Genomic DNA, 19,875 nt, shown 5'->3' with positions numbered 1-19,875 from the left:
GGACATTCCAGGGGCGTCTATCGGCCCTGCCTCTCACAGGGCCCTTCCTCTGTGTGATGTTGAGGCTGCGGCTGCCAGGGGTTCAGGAACAAGGTGGGGACCCCGTGGTCTGATCTGCAGTGGCTCCACTAGCAAGTGGCCAGAGCTCCCGGCGGGGAAATTTACAGAACACTTCTGTGCACTGTCCGTCTGTCTGGGATCCCGGCCTCCCTGTCAGTCAACGGACTCTGGGTCTAGGTTAGACCTGAAAATGGGGCAGGAGACTCTGGTTCTGCCCTGCAGTGGCTTGCACAGGGGTTTGGACATGAACATGGCCTTGTCCCTGTTGTACATAGAGCAGCACGCTTTGGTAGGGTGGCCCCGTGCGTCATTCCAAGGGGTACTGTGTGCAGACACTGCGACAGCCACTTCACCCGGTCGTATGTGCCCTGCTACATGTGACAGTTAAATGCCACCACCTGGGGCCTGCACTGCCTGTGATACCAGCATCCCATATCAGAGCACTGGTTCAAGTCCCGGCTGCTCCACTTCTGATCCAGCTCCCTGCTTATGCACTGGAGACATCAGCAAAGGATGGCCCCAGTATTTGGGCCCCTGCCACCCACATGAGACCTGGGTTGGGTTCCTAGCTCCTGGCTTTGGCCTGGCTCAGCCCTGACCCATTGCAGCCATTTGGGGAATAAGACAGCCGACGGGGTCTGGCACTGTGGCACAGTGGGTTAATCCTGCGCCTGAGGTGCCGGCATCCCATATGGGCTCTTGTTCGAGTCCCAGCTGCTCCACTTCCAATCCAGCTCTCTGCTGTGACCTGGGAAAGCAGTGGAAGATGGCCCAGGTTCTAAAGCTCCTGTACTTGCATTGGAGACCCAAAAGAAGCTCCTGGCTCCTGGCTTTGGATCAGCCCAGCTCCGGCCATTGCGGCCATCTGGGGAGTGAACCAGCAGATGGAAGACCTCTCTCTCTGTCTCTCCCTCTCACTGTCTGTAACTTTACCCCTCAAATAAATAAATAGAATCTTAAAAAAGAGAGAGAGACAGCAGATGGAAGATCTCTTTCTCTGTCTCTCCTACTCTGCCTTTCAAATAAATAAAGTCATTTTTAAAGATTTTACCGCTTGACCTCTGCTATTCTGGGATCCATCATCCTCAGCGGAATCAGGGTGTTTGTCTCCGTGGCTGCACCTCTGATCATCAAATGTGGAACGCGGCCAGGAGAGGAGACGAACCACGAGCTTCCCTAGGATACTCAGGCTCCCGCACTAGTCAATGCCCTGAGGTCGGGGAGGGGAGTTGGGGGGAGGGGATTCCTCTGGGTCCCCTGAGGAGGGGATGGGAGGTGGGTGGTGGCTGGGTGTGCAGCTGTGCAGAATGTCTCCCGCCCAGCCTCTCTTTGCCCTGTGACCCCTTCCCACACCCCGAGGCAGTTCTGGCATCCCCCGTCACTACACGGAGATCACCGCCGGGTGCCAGTCGCACTCGGGCAACAAAGTCACTGCAGAGAACCAGCCGGCGTCTCTGCATCAGTAATCCCGACTCAGGCCCGGCGCTGTGGCACAGGGGGGTAAGCTGCTACTTGTGACGCCAGCATCTCAGATCCGAGCCACAGTTCGAGTCCTGGCTACTCTGCTTCTGATCCAGCTCCCTGCTGATGTGCCTGGGGAAGCAGGAGAAGAGGCTGGTCCAAGACCTTGGGACCCTCATGGGAAACCCGGCTTCAAGTGGGGCTGCCCTTTGAGAAGTGAACCAGCCAATGGAAGGCCTCTCTCCCTCTCCTTCTCTATTTGAAAGGGCAGCAGAGAGAGAGAAAGAAGTCTTTAAAAAAAAAATGTTGACCTTACAGAGCCGAGCTCAGACATTATCAGCAGCCTAACGCTCAGGTTGCCACAGCGTAACTCAGCAAAGCCTGGGGTCTCTGTGGGCACAGGAGCTCCACTGCCCAGGCTGGCCCACACCAGAGCCTGTGATGCTCTGATGGCCCTGAGAGCCCAGCAGCCAGGACAGGGCGGTGTTGAGGACCGGGCATCCTTGCCAGGTAGCATCCCTGGGTGACCTTACTACGGGGTCTGCAGCACGGGGAATGGAGAGGGGGTCTTCCCAGCCACGGTGGGCGGCGGGTGAGGGGAGATTCGCAGCTCTGGCTAAGTCTGCCTCGATGTCCCCGATTCAAGTCTCCACTTCTCATGGCTTCCCAACCAATGCCTTTACATCTGCTAAAGAGACAGGCTGTGAATTCCACTGACTTGGAATAATGCAACCTGCGTGGATAAATTACATGAGGTTACAAGAAACACATTTCTTACTGTTTTAGTGTTTTGTTTTTTTTAATTTTATTTTAAAGGGAGAGAGAGAGAATCTTTATCCACTGGTTTACTCCTGTAGCCACAGGATAACACAGGTGGTGCCAAGGTCAGTGACGCCTTACCTGACCCCAACCGGGAACAATTGAATAGCTGCATTTTTCAAAGAAAAAAAGTTTTAAAAACTGGCTGATTGGCCAGCCGCTCCTCGATCCTCGCTCCTCAGTACTTGCTTTCTGCCCTGCACAAGCCCGCATGCATAATTAAATGACTGGTAAGAAGAGAGGTTTTGCCTTTAACCCCCCCCCCCCAAAACTGGGCGCTGTCTTCTCCAGACTTGCTCTGGGAGAGGGCAGTCACCAGCTGGTTAATAAAGACTCCTAATTTGACCTCGAAATCTCGCTGTGTTTTTAATCTGTGCGCTCCACAACAGGAGAACCCAGGGGAGGGCTGGAATTGCTAAATGTTAGACGCATACAGGAGACCATCCCTGGAGCAGAAACTGAGACTCCCCTGGGGTCAGCGTCCCCGAGCTGGGAGGAGGGTCCCGGGGGCCTGAACCCCAGCCTACAGCCAGCACTGTGAGCTGTGAGCCCCAGAATCTCTGCTCAGCCCTCGGCCGCCCAGCAGCCGCTCTCCCAGGCCTCCAAGTCTCGTCTGCGCTTGCGCAGCACAGGGCCAGCCACGTCTATGACATCCGGGGTCCCCCCTGTGGCTCCTCCCTCTTCTGTGTCTCGCACCCCCAAACGCCAGCCGCCACAGCCTTGAACGCTGACCTCTGCCTCTGACATTCTCGCGGCATGCCCAGGCGCCCTTCCCTGCACGTGGCCTGTGGAAGTCGTCTCCGGTAGCTCAACTCGCATGGATCACAGCCCCGTGCGTGCGGGAACACCGTCCCGGGCCCGCCTGCAGCAGTTTTCTTTCTTCGTCCGGGGTTCGTAGTTGTTTAGGGTACGAGGAAAAATCCTCCATCCTCCTGCCCTGCTGCTCAGCATCTCGGCAGAGCTCTGCGCACACCACTGCGCCATATTCCCTGGCACACGGCGATGGAGGTGAAATCTGGCTCCTTCCAATCCCAGCCGCACTCACGCAGGCTTCTCTCTAGAAGGTTCACCCCCTCTGCTTTCTAAACGGAGAGGGGAGGGCTGGAGACGCGGATTCCAGGTCACCTCCGCCTTGAGCAGGGGCTCAGACATTAAGCTCCGCACCTGCTCAAGAGGCATCTGCTCCCTGGAGCTCCTCCATCCTCTTCCTCTCTCCACGCCCACGGGAGCCACCACTGCATCGGGACCTTCTCACCCACTGCTGCTGCTGCTGGGTGCACCTGCGCCCGCCTTAACTGAGGCCCCGGGCAGCTTCCTCCACGTGTGCTCGCACTCAGCCTCCCCACCCTTGCTGCTTAATTACTTACCCGGTGCCCGGGATCTCACCATCTGCCAGACAAGTGAGGCCTTCCACCCTCTTCCCTGCTGGGAGAACTCAGCCCCCCTTTTTCCCATCATCCCACGGGACAGTGGTAATTGGTGCCCTGGGAACCAGAAGGAAGAAAAAGCAAGAATGTAGCTGCTGGGGTGTGGGCTGGCAGACAATTTTAAAAGGAAACAGACAGCGCCTGATTACTTTCAAAGGGGAGGGGTGAGTTCCTTTGATGCCCCTGGCTGTGACTCTCCCCCCCTTAACTCACCAGGAGTCACTGCCTAACCAGTGCTCTCCCTACTTTGAAGAAGTATGCAAATCAGATGTAAATAGGCCTCTGGGCCACCGTGTCCCCCAACAGCAGCTCACATCAATTTCATGACAATGACATCCATCCCTCTGCTGCTGCTCCTTCAGGGTTTGCATCAAGAGCAGGCAGCCCAGCGCCGCATCCATTTATTCGCTGAGCACATTTTGTCCAGGCCTCATTATATTACGGGCACAGCAGCCCATCCGCTGTAAGCCACTGGGAAGCCTGACGTGACAATGAGGAAGGCATCCCTGCAAAGCGGCACAGAGTTTGTCTCTGGTTTCCCAATGCTGCTTTGCTCCTTTCACACCGAGTTTTCTTCCCATCAGGAAACACTCTCGCCTTTTCGAATGTGCACAGAGAATCAGGCTCCTGCTGCTCACAGCTGCTCAGCCGGTTCACCAGAGCCCAAGCTGGCATCTTGGGGGACCCAAAACATGCTCATTTCCTCCAAGAAGCCAGCAAAAAGGGGTTTGAAGTGGCGGGGCAGCTGCAGGTAGGGGTTAGTGGCTCATCAAGCAGGCTCCAGACCAGAGCTCTCCATCAGCGAGATCCAGGGCATCAGCCAGGTGGAGGTGTCCCCGTGATGGAGCTCAGCTGTCCCCAGTGGACGGCTGCATACTTTCTCCCCGGCTGGGCTGAGCGTGAGCTCTGCCTGCCTTTCCAGGCCCTCCCCTGCATCTCGCATGCACATATCACTATTCACCTGGGCACAGGTAATCAACAACACCAGGAGCCGGCCCTTGTCCGTGGAAATATGAAAAGGGAAGATGCCTTCACCTTCATCGGGGTTGCATCCACATTCCTGCATTTACAAATATGTCCCCGCGCTAGATGTGCATTTTAAAATTGCTATTTCACTGAACAATCTATTATGAGTATCTTCATTTCCGCCTGCCTTCACGTCCTCCCTCATGCTCAATTTTGCTTTCGCTATCTTCTATTTTTGAATGTACTGTTGCTAGTCTTTGCCTATCTGTGAGCAGCGAAAAGTTTCTGCTCTGGTGACCCCAGGATGACCTCTTCCTCCCAGGAGGGAGTTGCAGGAGGGGCCCGAGACCAAGGGTCGGGGGCGCTCTGCCGGGCACTGCAGGCAGAGGCGGCAGCCTCCTGGTTGAGTCCACAGATCATCCACAAGGCCTGACAGCTGTCACATGGGCTTTCCCACCCCTGCTCTATTTGTGCTTCCGGCCACTCCAGTCCTCCCTCAGGGTCCCGACCACACCGTCCAGGTGGCTGACGGTAAGCTAAGAGCCATAGCAGGCCGGGCAGGCCACCCTGCGCTGACCACCTCGAGGGGGGGTTCCCCCAGGTGACTGCAAACTGGGAAGGCCCTGGGCTTGAGAAGCATCCCGCACCTCTGGGAGTTGGCAGAGAACTAGAAGAGAAGGGACAGGATACAAAAGGAGAGGCTCGTGACGGTAGTCCCTCCCTCCACCCAATGTCCTCACCTGGACACCTCAGATTCCAGTGGCCAGGACCCCCTGAGGGCCGAGCAGAGGCACACAGGGCCCGGCCTGCAGCAGGTGTGGATCCATGTGAATCACCGACCACCAGACCCAAGTCTGCCCCAGGTGCGCTCCCGACGAAGTCACAGGTGTGCTGACCCATGCAACACGAGGGCACCAGCGCACCTAACTGTAGTAAAAGCATGGAAAAGCACTGTGCAAACTGAAAATGACCAAGGCCACTTCTGCATGAACCAAGTCTTCATTGTATCTTATCGCAGCCAAGTCACTGGTGCCCTCGAGGAGCACCCTACCTTTGCTAGCACTAAGACACACACACACACAGAGCCAATTAAGCCATGCTCCCACTGACTGTTCAAATTTCAGGGATGACAGGAGATGGGGAAACTATGTGAAGTAGGTGGAAAACTCACCTACAGAGTCAGGTGCATGGTATGTGGCTGTGTGTGTGTTAAAGGGAGGGGCTATGCAATCTCACGTGCTTTTTTTATAGCCACGGAAAATTCCTGAAACGATACACAAGACCCCCCTCCCCCGCCCAGGGAATTCATGGATACAGGGTGGGTGGGAAGTCCTGTTTTCATCTTTACATTTATTTGTAAAATCTAGAGTTTTAAGTCACATGTTCCCTTTTTAAAACAAAAATTTGAAGACTGCTGGATGCAAAATAATTTATATATAGCATGAGATAATATAATGCAATATAATATAATACCGTATCCTTCGGAGGGGCGGGTTTTAGGGACCTGTCACTCTGAGCCAGCCTTGCACGTGCAGACGACATCCCACCCTGACTCTACCATAGCGACCCCTGGCAAGTTCTCGCCCCGATTGGGGTCCCCAAGAGTCCACTCAGAGGTCGGGGAGAGGGCCTCGGGATACCCCTCCAGCTCGGAGCCCCGCAGCAGCCAGAGGCGCACCACACCGCGCCGGTCCCGGGCCGGGGCGGCGGTGTGCGGGCGCCCCGCGGTGCGGGCCCGGCCAATCAGCGGTCGCGGGGCGGGTGGGGAGGCAGCGCCGCGCGCGCGGAGCGGAGCACCAAGCAGAGGCGCCTCTGCCGTCCCGGAGCAGGCCATGCCGCGCTCGTCGCTGCTCCCGCCGCCGCTGCTGCTGCTGCTTCTGCTGCTGCCGTTGCCGCCGCCGGCCCCCGGCCTCGGGCTCCGCGGCGCGGGCAGCCGGCGCCCGGAGTGCGGTCCGTGCCAGCCGGAGCGCTGCCCGGCGTCCGCGCACTGCCCGGCGCCCGGGATCGCGGCGCGCGACGAGTGCGACTGCTGCGCGCTCTGCCTGGGCGCCGAGGGCGCGAGCTGCGGGGGCCGTGCGGGCGCGCGCTGCGGCCCTGGCCTGGTGTGCGCGAGCCGGGCCGCGGGGGCGGCGCCCGAGGGCACCGGGCTCTGCATGTGCGCGCAGCGCGGCACCGTCTGCGGCTCCGACGGCCGCACCTACCCCAGCGTCTGTGCGCTGCGCTTGCGCGCCCTGCACGCGCCCCGCGCGCACCCCGGCCACCTGCACAAGGCGCGCGATGGCCCCTGCGAGTTGGGTGAGTTGGATTCGGTCTGCGGGACTTGGGTGGGTAAAGAAAGCGGGACCCCGATCCTCTGGGGTGTGGAGCGAAGGCTCCCCACCTTGCACAGCCAGAGAGGGAGCTGCCAGGGTGCCTCAGTTTCTCCTTTAGGAGCAATATTTCTTACCTTCCTGGTGCCCAGAGGACTGGGGTGGGAATCCCCACCCTGCACCCTCCCTTCCCCTGCTAGTGGAAACACCGCCCACGGAGTGCGTGGGGATTTGCCCCCTTGGTCGTTTAAGTTCTTGCTGATGCAGTGATGTGCTGGCCAGGAGGGTGTGTCCCTGAAAGAAAGGAAATTGGGGACAGGGTTCCCACGGGGTCTGAGTTCCCCCACATCTGCAAGGCAGAGGAAGGGGAAGTGAGGGTGCCTGAGGACCAGCTATAAACGGGGCTTAGGAGTCACCACCATGCCAGAGCCCCACGACTCCAGGAGGGAGATGGGGCCCAGACCTGGACCCTGAGGGCGCTCCCATCCAGGACAAGTGAGACGTCCAGAGACCTATGCCCTGGAAAGATGGGGTGCCATCTGCGGCGGACCCAGGTTTTGTGAGTCTAAGGTGTGCACTGCTTTAAGGAAAAGAACAGACAATCGTGACTGGCTTTGTTAACGTTGCCGTGCAGCCGGAGCTGCAGTTCTAAGAACGTAGTGGAGAGAAGCCAAACGTTGCTATGGGGGTATGGTGCCCTGCTTTGCTGCCTTGCTCGGCATGGGTGCAGCCTGCCCACTAGGTCTTGGAGAACTGCCCCTGCCTGGAGGGGGCGCTGGAGAGCCCAGGGTGAGTAAGCAGTGAGTGCTGAGTCCCACGGAGCCTGGCTTGAGCTGGGGTTCAGGTTTCTTGGGAGGACTTCCGGTCTGGGGCTGGAGACCAAGCCCAGGCTTAAGCGCCTAGGACAGTGTGCTGGCTTCAGCTTCAAGAAGGATGCCGATGCCTCTTCCAGGCTTCCAGAGGACTCTGGTGCTGTGTCCCCCGAGGTGTCCCAGGTAGATGTCCTCAGTCCAGTAGAGCCCTCGGTGGGGAGGGTGTTAGAGATGGGGCGATGGGGCGGGACTCATCCTGTCCCTGGAAACAAAGAGAATGATGGCTCACTGAGCAGCTGAAGCAGCCACGGGAGCACAGGAAGATCACACGGGCCGTTCCCAGGCAGGGTGCCGGGGGAGGACGGAGCTGGTGGGGTGAGAGTGGGGTGCTCCCGGGCTGCTGCTGAGCCACTGTGGGCAGCTCCCTTCTGTTCCCCGTAATGCCACCGTCGAGGTCCCTGCCACGTGGAACGCTTGTTTCTGCTCCCTGGCGTTGAAACAGTCCTGTCGCTTTCCTTGGAGCTGCTATCACTCATTTGCTCCAATCTGCTTCCCTCAGCAGTTCGGCGGGCAGGTCTCTTTGTCTGCACACAGGTAACACGCAGGAGGCATCAGAAGTGCTGACCGGGTGCCCAGGCTCTCGGCGGTGCGGATGGCCTCAGATCATTTCTGCCTTGAGTAGTATTCTGTTCCAAAGAGAAAGACGCCCGGCGGATAGGTTGGCCCGCGGGGAAGGGAGCTGCAGCCCTCAAGGGCAGGGGACCTGTCCAGGATGTCCAGGAAGGGCCCACCAGCTCCCGGGTCTCCACACCCCGCCCGGGGCTCTCGGAGAACAGGACCCGATAGTATTAAATCAGGCAGATGGTGGTTGCCATGGTGACCAGAGTGCGGCCAGATGGCAGATGGAAACCCCATACCCCTAATTCACTGAAAATTACCAAACGACAAGTGAATGTGACAGCCCCTCGACTCTGAGCTCTGGGCTCGGGAGCCCACCCCAGGCCCAGGCGCAGGCCCAGGCATAAACATGTACCCAGGACCAAGGAGAAGTCCGGAAGCCCCTCTTCCTGACCTCATTAGCGACCTCAGACCTGGGCAGGCACAGAGGGGTGGCAGCCCAATGGCCCCTCATTCTGTGCCACCCTTGAGCCATCTTTTATTGGGGAGGTGCCCGGGAGCACTTTTTAACGACATCCCTGGGGACCCTGGCTGGCGGAAAGCAGAGCGAGGCAGACTGAAGCGGTTCTGTTTCAATATTGGCGGTACTCCCACCCCTCCTCGGTGCCTCCCGTGCCCTCGGGAGCAGCCAAGCCCCTGGCCTTGGCAGGGAAGCCGTGGTGAGGGAGGTACTTCTGGGGTTGCTCCCGGTGCGGGGCTGTGTTCTCACCCGCTCATCCTCTGCTGAGAGGCCCCGAACCGCCTCATGGTGGGTGCTCCTCGCACCAGCGTGTGCTCAGTGGGGCAGGTGCAGGAGGCGTCTGATACTCTTAAAAATTGCTTTTGCACTCATTGCAACTCCCCTGCGGAGTGCTCACTCCCATTTAATAGAAGGAAAAACCGGGCCACCTGGCTACTCCCAGTTGAGATGGGACCCCAGACCCAGTTTACCTGACTCTTCAGGTTGGCGCCGTGCCTGGGTGATGCCGTGTATCAAGGCAGCTGGTTGGCCTAGCAGCTAAGCTGTCACTCAGGACACCCACACGCCACCTTGGAGTACCTGGATAAGTCCCTGCTCCAATTCCGATCCGGCTTCCTGCTAATGCGCCTGCGAGGTGGCAGATGATGGTGTAAGTGCTTGGGTTCCTGTCACCCACATGGGAGACCTGGATGGAGTCCTGGGCTCCTGCCTTCTGCCTGGACCCGTAGCAGCTGTTTTGAGTGTTTGGGGAGGAGACCTGCTGGTGGGAGCTCGCTTTGTCTATCTCTCTGCCTTTCAAATACACAAAAGGAATAAAAATTCACAACCCACAAGAGGAAGATGTGGGACATTCGTGACCCCGCATCTCTGGGGTTTCTCCATCGAGATCCACCATCCTCTTGGTCCCCGTGTTTAGCCCTGGGTGGCAGCTCCTGGGAGAGACAGGAGTAGCCAGCAGAAGAGGGGCCAGGGCGTGGAGGTGGGAGGGCCTGTGGTGGGGGTGAGCTGTGGAGGCGGTGGGGGCTGCCCAGTGGGATGGTGGCACACGAGGAACCCCACGGTTATGTGGCCAGTGACTGGCAGGCTTGAGTGCCAGCCTGGAGGCTGCTGCTTCCTTCTGTCCCCAATGACTGGTCCCATTGCTCAGCCACAGGGTGGAACGGCCTCAGGACTGTTGCAAATGCTGCCGTGGCTTCCAAAGCCCGGGCTGTTGAGTGCGTGCGCCTTGTTTGTGAGCGTGGGGAGGGAGGGGCTGGCATCCTACTCACAGCACGTGGATGTCATGTTGTTCAGTGAGAGCTGGGGACAGGGCCCCAAGCCAAGAGCCAGCGGCCACCACGAGATCTACAGAGCCCAGATCTGAGACAGTTCACCTTGGTTGAAATCCCAGCCCCACTTAGAAACCTTGGTTTGTGCTAGGCGCGTTACCAGGTAACCGGCAGAGGCAGCGAAGGCCACTGTGTGCCAGGGACAAAGAAGGGGCCTTGCGCTCAAAAGCCTTTGATGCCGAGGGAGGGGATGGAGCGCAGGGTGCTGGAGCGAGCGGGATGAAGCCGCCTCTGCTTCCATGTGGCAGCTGGACTGTTGGCGGCAGTGCCTAGGGCTGTTTGGCACGTTGCTCCTTAAACCCGCTGGGTGTGTGCCTCTGCACACAGCAGCTGGAGCCCCAGGCCTGACTTAGGATGGTCTTTCCTCACCCAGCATCAGCAACTGTAAAGAAATCTCAGAGATATTTGGGGAGGTGTTTCCTTTTTTTTTTTTTTTTTTTTTTTTACAGGCAGAGTGGATAGTGAGAGAGAGAGACAGAGAGAAAGGTCTTCCTTTGCCATTGGTTCACCCTCCAATGGCCGCCACGGCTGGTGCGCTGTGGCCCAGTGCACCGTGCTGATCTGAAGGCAGGAACCAGGTGCTTCTCCTGGTCTCCCATGCGGGTGCAGGGCCCAAGCACTTGGGCCATCCTCTACTGCCTTCCTGGGCCACAGCAGAGAGCTGGCCTGGAAGGGGGCAACCGGGACAAAATCCGGCGCCCCAACCAGGACTAGAACCTGGTGTGCCAGTGCCGCTAGGTGGAGGATTAGCCTAGTGAGCCTGGGCGCCGGCTGGGAGGTGTTTCATTTGAGCCATTGTGGAGGCCATTGTGACTGACGGGGTATGGGGCAGCCAGCTCCCAGGCGAGCTGACTCCCTGTCACCTGTCCAGCTCTGCAGTACCACAGTCACACCCCTGGCCACCTGTCCCCGAGGACGTGGGCTGGAGGTCACCCTCTTCCTTTGCAGAGAGGCCCCAAGCACGGGAGCTCCACTGTGGCCCTGTTTTGCCGCCCCTGTGACTGTCCCCCCACCCCCGCCAGCCCCGGGTTCCGCAACACCGACCCCACAGGGCAGGTGTCAGGGTTAAAGGGGTAGAGCACTTGGGAGGGTCCTCTAGCGGGAAGGCAAGGAGGTGCTAGAGCCGAACCTCCAGGCTGGTCCTCCCCTGGCCGCCCAAGGCTGGGGAGCTGTGGCTGCCGGCATCACCAGGGCGGCACCTGCAGGCACCGAGCTAGCCTGTGACGTGGGCACTGTTGTAATTACGCATGGTGTGGATTATAAAGAGCTGCTACGAATAAGGACACTTCTTCTACATGTGCACTCGGTTATGTGACAGTCACAGTCCGGTGTGTTCTGACCGGGAGCGGCGCCCGGGGGACTGTTGTGTCTCTTGGTTGTGTTGGTGTTCACACCACCGTCTGCGGTGGGCAGAGCTGCCTACAGACAGCATGATTGTCCCGCATGAAAATTTAGAAATTAATAAAGAAATGCATCTTCGCGCGTACCTTTGACACTGAAGGCAGGGACCCTTTTGTAAAGCAAAAGTCGTATTTTCTGCTGTGAAGTCAGCAGCAAAGATGGTATTTCCAGGGCGCTCTTTCTTAGTTGCTCTTGAAAGAGAGGAAGAGGAGAAGGTGATTTACTGGGTTATGCATTTACGCCTGCAAGGGGGTGAGGAAATCTCATTTAAAATTTATGACTTTACACGGAGGAAAGGAAGACGCGCTGATGGCAGGTCCCTGTGGAAGCCATCGGGGGCTGGGGAAGCAGGAGGCGGCGCAGATTGTTCCCACCGGAGCCCTCCGAGGACCAGCCTGTGCGGGCGGCGGTGTGCGCATTAGAGTCTTTGTCACCAGGACTGGGACAGGCGGCCATAGAGAGTGGGCTGCCGCGGGGAGTGCATTAGAAGTGTAGGTTCACTGGGGCCCTCTGGCTGCTCTGCAACAGGACAGACAGGGGTCAGCAGGGGCCCTTTGGAGGGCTGATCAGGCGGGGAGGGGCCGTGTTTTCATTCACTGGAGCTGAGGGGCTCCGGACAGCAGAGCTGGGGCTGACAGGTGGGGGTTACCTCCAGGGAGACCCAAGTTTCCTTCCCAGGAGTGCTGGCCAAGGGTGGGAGGGCCTGGCTCTGTAGGTGGTGAGCTGTCTGTCACAGGGGCCATGCAAGTGGGGGCTGGCCGAGCACGGCACACATGGGCTCGTCCAGGGTCCACGGGAGTCAGCCTGCTGGAGGGCCTCTTCGTGTCAGTTTGTGGCTCTCAGACATTGTCAGGGAGAGATTTTGGTATCAGCTGGGCAGTGTCTGCTTCCGGGTCTGTCTGGAGGGGCCAGAGCAGCCTCCTGCACCCTTGGGTGCCATGTGACCATGTTCCTCAACCCCTTCCTCCTGCCAGTGTTTTCTTTGCCCTGGTGGGTGGGGCCCTCTGTCCTCGGGGCTGTCTGGGTCACCAGGCAGAGCCCTAGGAGTGGGAGACTCTGCCGTGTGGTGGCTACACCGAATGCTGCTGACCCTGACTTGCGTGCCCTCTTTCTTAAACCATGGCTGCTACCCCTCCTTCCCTGGTTAGATCTCTTGATTCCCACCCTACTGATGGGGAGGCCCGGCCTCTGCCTTTCACCTTGCCCTGCACACCGTGGGGCTGCCCAGCGGGGCGGCTGAGCCTGCTGTCCAGTGCAGGTGAGCCCAGCAGGTGCACCCCTCCTGGCCCTGGACCAGGTCCCTCCTGTTAGGTGCTGCAGGTTTGGGTGAGACGTCCCCCTGGGGAGCTGGGGAAGACAGGATGTTTCCACGCGGAGGGTTGGCAGGGGCCCTGAAGGCCAAGGTGACTGGACCAGGTTCCCACAGCCCAGTGAGCTGGGCAGATGCAGCGAAGAACCTCTCACCCAGAGTCGCTGTGCCTTCAGGTGCTGCCCAATGTGCCCACACCCTCCCTCGCCTCTCTGATGTCCTGGCCACCTGAAGCCACGTTTGCCGATTCCCTGTGTCCCAGGCTCGGCTCCCTCAGTCCCTCCCCTGGGTTTCCAGGTGGGCAGCTCTGTCCTTGGGGCTGGGGGGCACAGACCTATGGGGTCTTGAATGGACGCCTGGGAGGTAGAGTGCAGGGGGAGGGCCCTCAGCCTCAGGGGGCCTCTGAGCCACCCCCACCCCACCCCGGAAGGAGCAGGGCCCATGAGTTAGGAGGCTGCCCATGGCCACTGCACCGTGGCACTCTAGGGGAGTCGCTGGCTTGGGAGGCGAGCAGATGGCAACTGGGGTCCTGGAAGGCACCTGGGGTGGGGTGGGGGTGGGGCTGTTCTGAGAGGGAGCCCTGCAGCAGAGGCACTGTGGGACTTTGGGAAGCCTCTGGATCCGCTTGATGAAACAAAGGCAGAACTTGGAGGCAGGCAGGCAGTCGTCCATGAAGGTCTGGGAAACCCTCCTCTGTAGTTTTCGGCCTGGGAGCAGGCGCCCAGCAGGCGCATGCCGGCAGCCTCCCGCTGGGCAGGGGGACATTAGCGCTGGGGAGCCTGGGCCCTGCAGGGCAAACGCGGTGTTCTCTTGTCGCCTCCTCGCAGCTCCTGTGGTCGTCATGCCACCGCGTGGTGCTCGCAACATCACTGGCGCACAGGTGCACTTGTCCTGTGAGGTGAGGGCCGTGCCCACCCCGGTCATCACGTGGAGGAAGGTACTTCTGTTCCAGAACTTGTCTGTGTGTGTGCACGTGTGTATGAAAGAGAAAGACAGACAAACACAGAGAAGCAGAAAGACAGAGGTGGAGGTCAGTGACTTTCAAGCGTGTGTCGGGGCAGAGGGTTAGGAAATGATACCTTATAGAGCACCCCTGTGCCTTCACGCCGTCAGCCCCGAGCACTCCCAGGTGAGAGACAGCTGCAGCCCCTCCTTGCACCATTGGCCCCCTTGCCCAGCTGCCAGCCCAGAAAGTTCCGCTGCTTCTCAGGCCTCCCTGAGCCACAGCGATGTGGGCACCTGCGCCCCTGGGAGCTGAGTTTGGGAGCTGGCTGGTGGGAAGACCCAACCCTATTCCAAGACCGCATTTCCTGCAGCCCAGTTTTGAGAGATGGTTGTGGATCACCACACCTGTTGTCCCCTTAGCTCTGCAGCCCTGAAGGGTAGTGGCGATGGCGGCGTGTTGCCGCTGTCCAGCAGGGGGTGCTGTCTACACACATGTAGGTCTGACCACAGGTAGGATACTAGGTGCTGGGTCCCAGCTCCTGGTGAGGAAGTGGGTGGGGTAGTCGTTATCCAGAAATGCCTTCTCAAAGCCGCTCCTGGTTTTTTCCATCCTCTGAAGGTCACGCAGTCTCCTGGGGGCACCCAGGTGCTGGAGGTGTTGCCTGGGGACCATGTCAACATAGCCATCCAGGTGCGAGGGGGCCCTTCCGACCACGAGGCCACGGCCTGGATCCTGGTGAGTGCATTGTTGGGAATTGCTGGCTGGTCCTTACAAACCACCCTTGATGTTCCCATAACACCCGACCCTTCTCAGAGCTATCCTGACCCCTTCCTCGCTGGACCCTCCAGCAGCTGCGAGATACACGGGACAAGTGTGTGTCTCCTGAGACTTGCGGCAGTGGGCAGAACAATGCCTGCCCCCAGACATGTCCACGTTCTAACCCCCAGAACCTGGGGCTCACATTACGTGGCAGCAGGGGCTAAGGTTGCTAAAGAGTTGGATTTACCATAGAGAGCTTAGCCCGGGTTAGCCAGGTGGGCCTGCCTGACAGGTGGGCGTGGCCTGTGGAAGAGCAGGGTCGCTGCGGAGGGGGGCTTACGCCCGGCTTCTCAGCAGCCGAGGCGAGAGGAGAAGTGGAGGACCTCTCTTGTATTCTGAGAAGGCCCAGGGGCTTGGACTTGCCGAGATCTCAGTAAGGAAGTGGTTTTTGCTGTGCCCGTGGAGCTGTGTGACCTTGCCCTCTGTATTTCTAGATCAACCCCCTGAGAAAAGAAGACGAGGGCGTATACCAGTGCCACGCAGCCAATGCGGTCGGGGAGGCCCAGGCCCTCGGCACGGTGACGGTTCTGGAGCTGGGAAAAGACAAGTGGCCCCACCTTCCAGCCCCCAGGGATCATGTGTGACGGAGTAAGGTCTGTGTCCTGAGTCCCTGACAGTATTCCTGTCCCCATGTCACAGGAAGTCTGGGTTTATAAAACACATAGTAAAAAGGAAGGGGAGTGGACTCAGCCACTGCTTGGCCACCCACATCCCACAGCACAGTGCCTCGGTTCAAGTCCTCACCCAGCTTCCTGTTCCAGCTTGCACCAGCACCACCTGGGGAGGCAGCAGGTGGTGGCTCGAGTGCTTAAGTCCCTGCCATCCACATGGGAGACCCAGACTGAGTTTGGGGTTCCTGCCTTCAGCCTGGCTCAGCCCCGGCTGTTAGGGGTGTTTGGGGAGTGAGCCAGCAGGTGGAAGATCTCTCCGTGTTCCTCTGCCCCCTCTCTCTGACTTTCAAATAAATAAAAAGTTTAAATGGAGAAAACGCAGGGACAGCAGGAGCAGAAGAGGCTGGTGTTAGCAGGTGCATCTCGGGTGGGCTCTGCACATCTGTCGGCCCGAGCTTGGGAGCCGCCGAGCCAAGAGCTGAGAACACGAAGGTGTCCCCGCACATGGGCGACCAGGAGTGTTCTGAGAGAGGTGGCAGACGGTGTCACTGCCCACCAGGAGGACGGCCAAGCCTCACTCCGCTGTTCCTGGGGCTCTTCCTGTGGGGGCCCTGCGGCCTCCAGGCCTTGCCTTCTGGTCCTCGGCTCGGACCCGCTTGGAAACCCAGCCCAGGGTGCAGGGTGGAGCCAGGCAGCTCCTAGTGCCCACACTCGCACAGCGGGCAGCGGGGCTGCATCTGTCCCCTGCCTGCAGGTACACAGTGAACTTGAGAACAGAATGCTTTTCTTCTTTTCTCATCAGCCAACTTTCGCTGCGTAACAGCTCCCAAGCCTTTCCCGTTCACAGCCAAAATGACCCCCATCTTTGCTCAGGTTTCCCATAACAGCTGCGGGAGGGCTGTGGCTCTGCTCCCCGCGTCTCCTCATCCACCGCCACTGCTGGAGGAGCGGCCCCTGGTGGGACCCACCCCATCCTGTGGCAGAGGGATAGGCGAGAGGCCGAGCCACGCACAGGTCTCGTGTAAAGTTTCTGCCCAGGTGCGCTGGGTGTCACGTGTGCTTGCAGCTACGTGGCCGCACCCAGTGCAGATGGGGAATGTGGAGGGAGGTGTTGCTGAGCCAGTACCGGGGGGGGGGGGGGGGGGCGCTGCAGGGCAGTGTCTGTGAGAGGCCCCAGCAATGGGGAGGGAAAGGTGAAAGTGTCAAACCCTCCAATATGGATTCAGCAAAGAGTTAGGAGATTGTAGCTTCCAGTTGTTCTCTGGGTAACTTGACTTTCTTGTTTTATATAGACACATAAGACACAGAACTAATTGTACATATGACCGCATTTTCATACATATCGTTACCTAGCCAGGCTGTGAGTTCCCTTGGGACATGCAGCCGTGGCCAGTGCCTACAGGCGTGCCTTGCTCGCTACCCCCAGAAATGCACCTTGCGATTTCCTGGTGATTGACAAGTTCTCCTTGAAATCAGGCTGGGTCTTTTCCCTGAACTTCCCACCCACTAGACTTGGGCACACCCCCTCCCCAGCTCCCTGCCTCCAGGGAAGAGCCTTGGAGCTAAGGATCATGGTTCCGGCTTGTGTTAACGTGTGGTTGATTGGAACGGAACAGGCTTCTTTTCTCTAATTCTTTCCCCCTTCTTCTTCTTAGGGTCTGAGAGACTCTGGTCACGGGAGGATGCAGAAGTCAAGCAGTGGATCATTTTGCTTTGGGCAGAGTTGGGAAAGCTGTTTGTAGATGACCCCTTTTGTATGTTGTTTTTTAAAATTAGATGCAGACTAGATTCGTATGCAGATGTAGTTTTTAGGAGGAAAACAGATGTGCATGTGGCTGTTTTTTATACTTCGGAAATGAATGACTCCAGGAGAATCCTTTCTGTAGCCCCTCCCGCCCAGGGAAGACCACAGGCTGGGGGTTTGTAATTCAGAGGGGCCGGTGCTGAGCACTGGCTGCTGAGACTCCAGGCCTCGCCTGTACCTCCTGCGGGAGCCGCACTGGCTCCCTGCCGTCCCTGGCCTGGTCTCTCCACCTGTGAATGTGGCGTTTGCACTGGGCCTTACCAGTGCCCCTCCTAGTCCAGCAATCCTGCAGATTTGCCCTGTGGTCTCGGCGTTCTTTGTCAAATGACATCCCTCCAAACCCGATGCCGCCACTTCCCGCCAGGCTCTGCTTTGCCCTGCCTTCCTGCTTGGCCCCAGGGTAAGGGGCCTTCCCAGATGCAGGAACCCTGGGATGGCGTCTGGGGACCCAGACATCCATTTCTGTAACCAGGAGGGTGGCGGGAACCTCATAAGAACACGGCCAGGCATTCGCTCTGGGCTGCAGAGTCCAGCGTAGGAGAGAAGGCTTCTTAGAGACACTTGCCCTCACCTGGCATGAAGCCACGTACATGGAACAAGAAAGGAGACGGTCTAATATCGGGTCACACACAGATCCCCGAGTGCTGACGGCTTCTTAGAAGTCAGAATCGGGGTGCCTCCCTGGGGATGGCCCTTAGTGCATGAGCACTTTCCCATCCAGGCCCCCGCCCCGGGAGCACGGTCAGGGCAGGCATTGGAGGCCCCTGGGCTCTGGAGGGGCGGCTCCTGCCCCAGTCCTGGGCTCTGGGGAGGTCCCGGGGCTCTGGCTCCCTTTCCTCCTCTAGGTGCTGCTTCTCAGGGAGACCCTGGAACCCGGGAGAGGAGGAGACTGCCAATCCCATGGGGGCTGGGACCCCTCCCTAGGATTCAGGGGACTGAAGTTCCTGCCTTTATATGTGGCCATTCACTTCTAAAGTTCCAGGATGCTAGCGCCTGGCCTGGGGATCTGGGAACAGGAGGTCCATTTGAATATTCATTTGCATGTCCATCCCTGGCATGTGGAGGCCCTCCGCCCAGCCCGCTCACCTTCTAAGTCCCGTGACCCTATTGGAATTAAGAAGAGAATGAGACTACATGAGTGGTTTTTCAAACTTTAAAATGTTGGAACCCTTCTTTGAATAAAACCAGGACTGGAATTGATCCCTTCGGAAGTTGGGTCAGAACTGTCCGGGGGCCCGCTCACACCCACCGTGCTCCCAGCTCGTCTGACCCCTGTCCTCTGTCCCCACAGTCTGGGGGTCTGTGGTCAGTTCCCTGTGGTTTGAATGGCTGGGAGAGGACTTGGGAGGACACTTGGTGGGACCGTGGTGGAAGGGATGGGCCCCCAGGGCCTGGGAGGAGGGAAACGCACAGGGCAATACACCTGCTCACAAGCACATTGGGCGCCACCAGCCGCATCGCTTTGCTTAGGCTTTGCCTGCGTGGCCTCTGGGCCCAGACAGGGTGGAGGGAGCCCTGCAGGGGGCGTGCTGAACATCAAGTCCACAAGGGGCTGGCTTTAGCATCAGAATTGTGTGCAAAAAAATAAATCATACCTGTGACACTGTGATGTTTCCACCCAATCCAGAAAGGCAGATGAAAATTCCGGAGCCCAGGACCTCTCGGGCCAGGAGCAGGGCTGCGGCGGCGGCTGTCCCCTAGGGACGCGCAATTCTCCCCCCGAGTCCCAGGCCGTGGTTTTCCCCTACCCTCTTTTCATAGATGTCATGACTCCTGCACTCTGAAAATCAGTGGTTTTGAGGATGGTCTGTGCCTCTGTGTCCTAGGGCAGCTGCTGCCTGCGGGCCCGGGTCCCACCCACACCGTGCGTCCCTTGTGCACCTTGCGCGTTTTCCCCTGCACCCATGGCACCCACCTCCAATCAAATGCTCCTTCACTCTCATAGCCACTCTGTTGGCACCTGGTCCCTTGCTTGTGTTTTTAACCAGCCCTGGGCCTCTTACACAGTTGCCAGCCTGGTCCTTCTCACTGCCTCTACTTGGTGTGCCACCACACGTACACCCTAGTGTTCGGTTCCCCCACGGAGACCCACATTCACGCAGGTCAGTGGCGTCCTGTGGGTGCCAGATACCCACTGACGGGAAGGGCTGGGCACCTGTACTCAGACTCCAGGGAGAAGTGAGTGGGAGGCCATGACCTGGGATGCTGGGAGGCAGACGACCCTCCCTTTCAGCCTCCCGCGTGTCCCAGCGCCCATGTCACTCCCCTCACATCATCGCATCATGCAGGCATTGTGCATCTCACAGCGTTGTGGTAGGGGCCTCCCCGGAACCTCCCTGTGACGGTTTCTGGGTGTGCCTGTCAGGTGTGCCTGTCAGCACGCTGCGACATTGTTAGCCCGTGTTAGCTGGTCAAGGTAGAGTTCACTACCTTTGGTGGAAAAGTACTAGACCTGTGAAGGAAAACTGGTTAACATCATCTGTAACTATGTACGCATGCGCAACCTCATAGCACTCCCGGTAGTGCCTTGTTGCGTTAGAACATCCAATCGAAATGCGCGCAGCCATAGAAGGGAGATGGAGGCTCTAAAAGGTGGATAAGGAAATGCCCCTCTTTGCTTGGGACTCAGCCAACTGAGCCCCATGCTGGCATGAATAAAGCTGTT

At 58.6% G+C, this 19,875-nt stretch overlaps 1 protein-coding gene across 3 annotated transcripts; it reads left to right on the top strand.

Annotated features, from left to right (window-relative positions):
• Nucleotides 1-4,605: 4,605 nt before the first annotated feature.
• IGFBPL1 (insulin like growth factor binding protein like 1) lies at nucleotides 4,606-19,875 on the top strand. 3 transcript variants are annotated; one of them, XM_089318625.1, is made up of 5 exons: nucleotides 4,606-4,738; nucleotides 13,858-13,967; nucleotides 14,595-14,711; nucleotides 15,230-15,388; nucleotides 17,062-19,875. In XM_089318625.1, exons 1-4 carry the CDS (start codon nucleotides 4,609-4,611, stop codon nucleotides 15,377-15,379), a joined length of 507 nt encoding a protein of 168 aa, XP_089174751.1. In that variant the 5' UTR covers nucleotides 4,606-4,608; the 3' UTR covers nucleotides 15,380-15,388; nucleotides 17,062-19,875. The 3 variants fall into 3 exon arrangements, with proteins under 3 accessions (XP_089174751.1, XP_089174753.1, XP_002708211.4); XM_089318627.1 differs by lacking the exon at nucleotides 4,606-4,738 and adding an exon at nucleotides 5,086-5,264; XM_002708165.6 differs by lacking the exon at nucleotides 4,606-4,738 and adding an exon at nucleotides 6,369-7,028.

This window comes from Oryctolagus cuniculus, chromosome 1, assembly GCF_051225735.1.
Source record: "Oryctolagus cuniculus isolate XC-2025 breed Fujian yellow rabbit chromosome 1, ASM5122573v1, whole genome shotgun sequence".
Lineage (NCBI taxonomy): Eukaryota > Metazoa > Chordata > Mammalia > Lagomorpha > Leporidae > Oryctolagus > Oryctolagus cuniculus.
The sequence above is the reverse complement of the archived record's forward strand: the minus strand, read 5'-3'. Positions and strand labels throughout refer to the sequence as shown.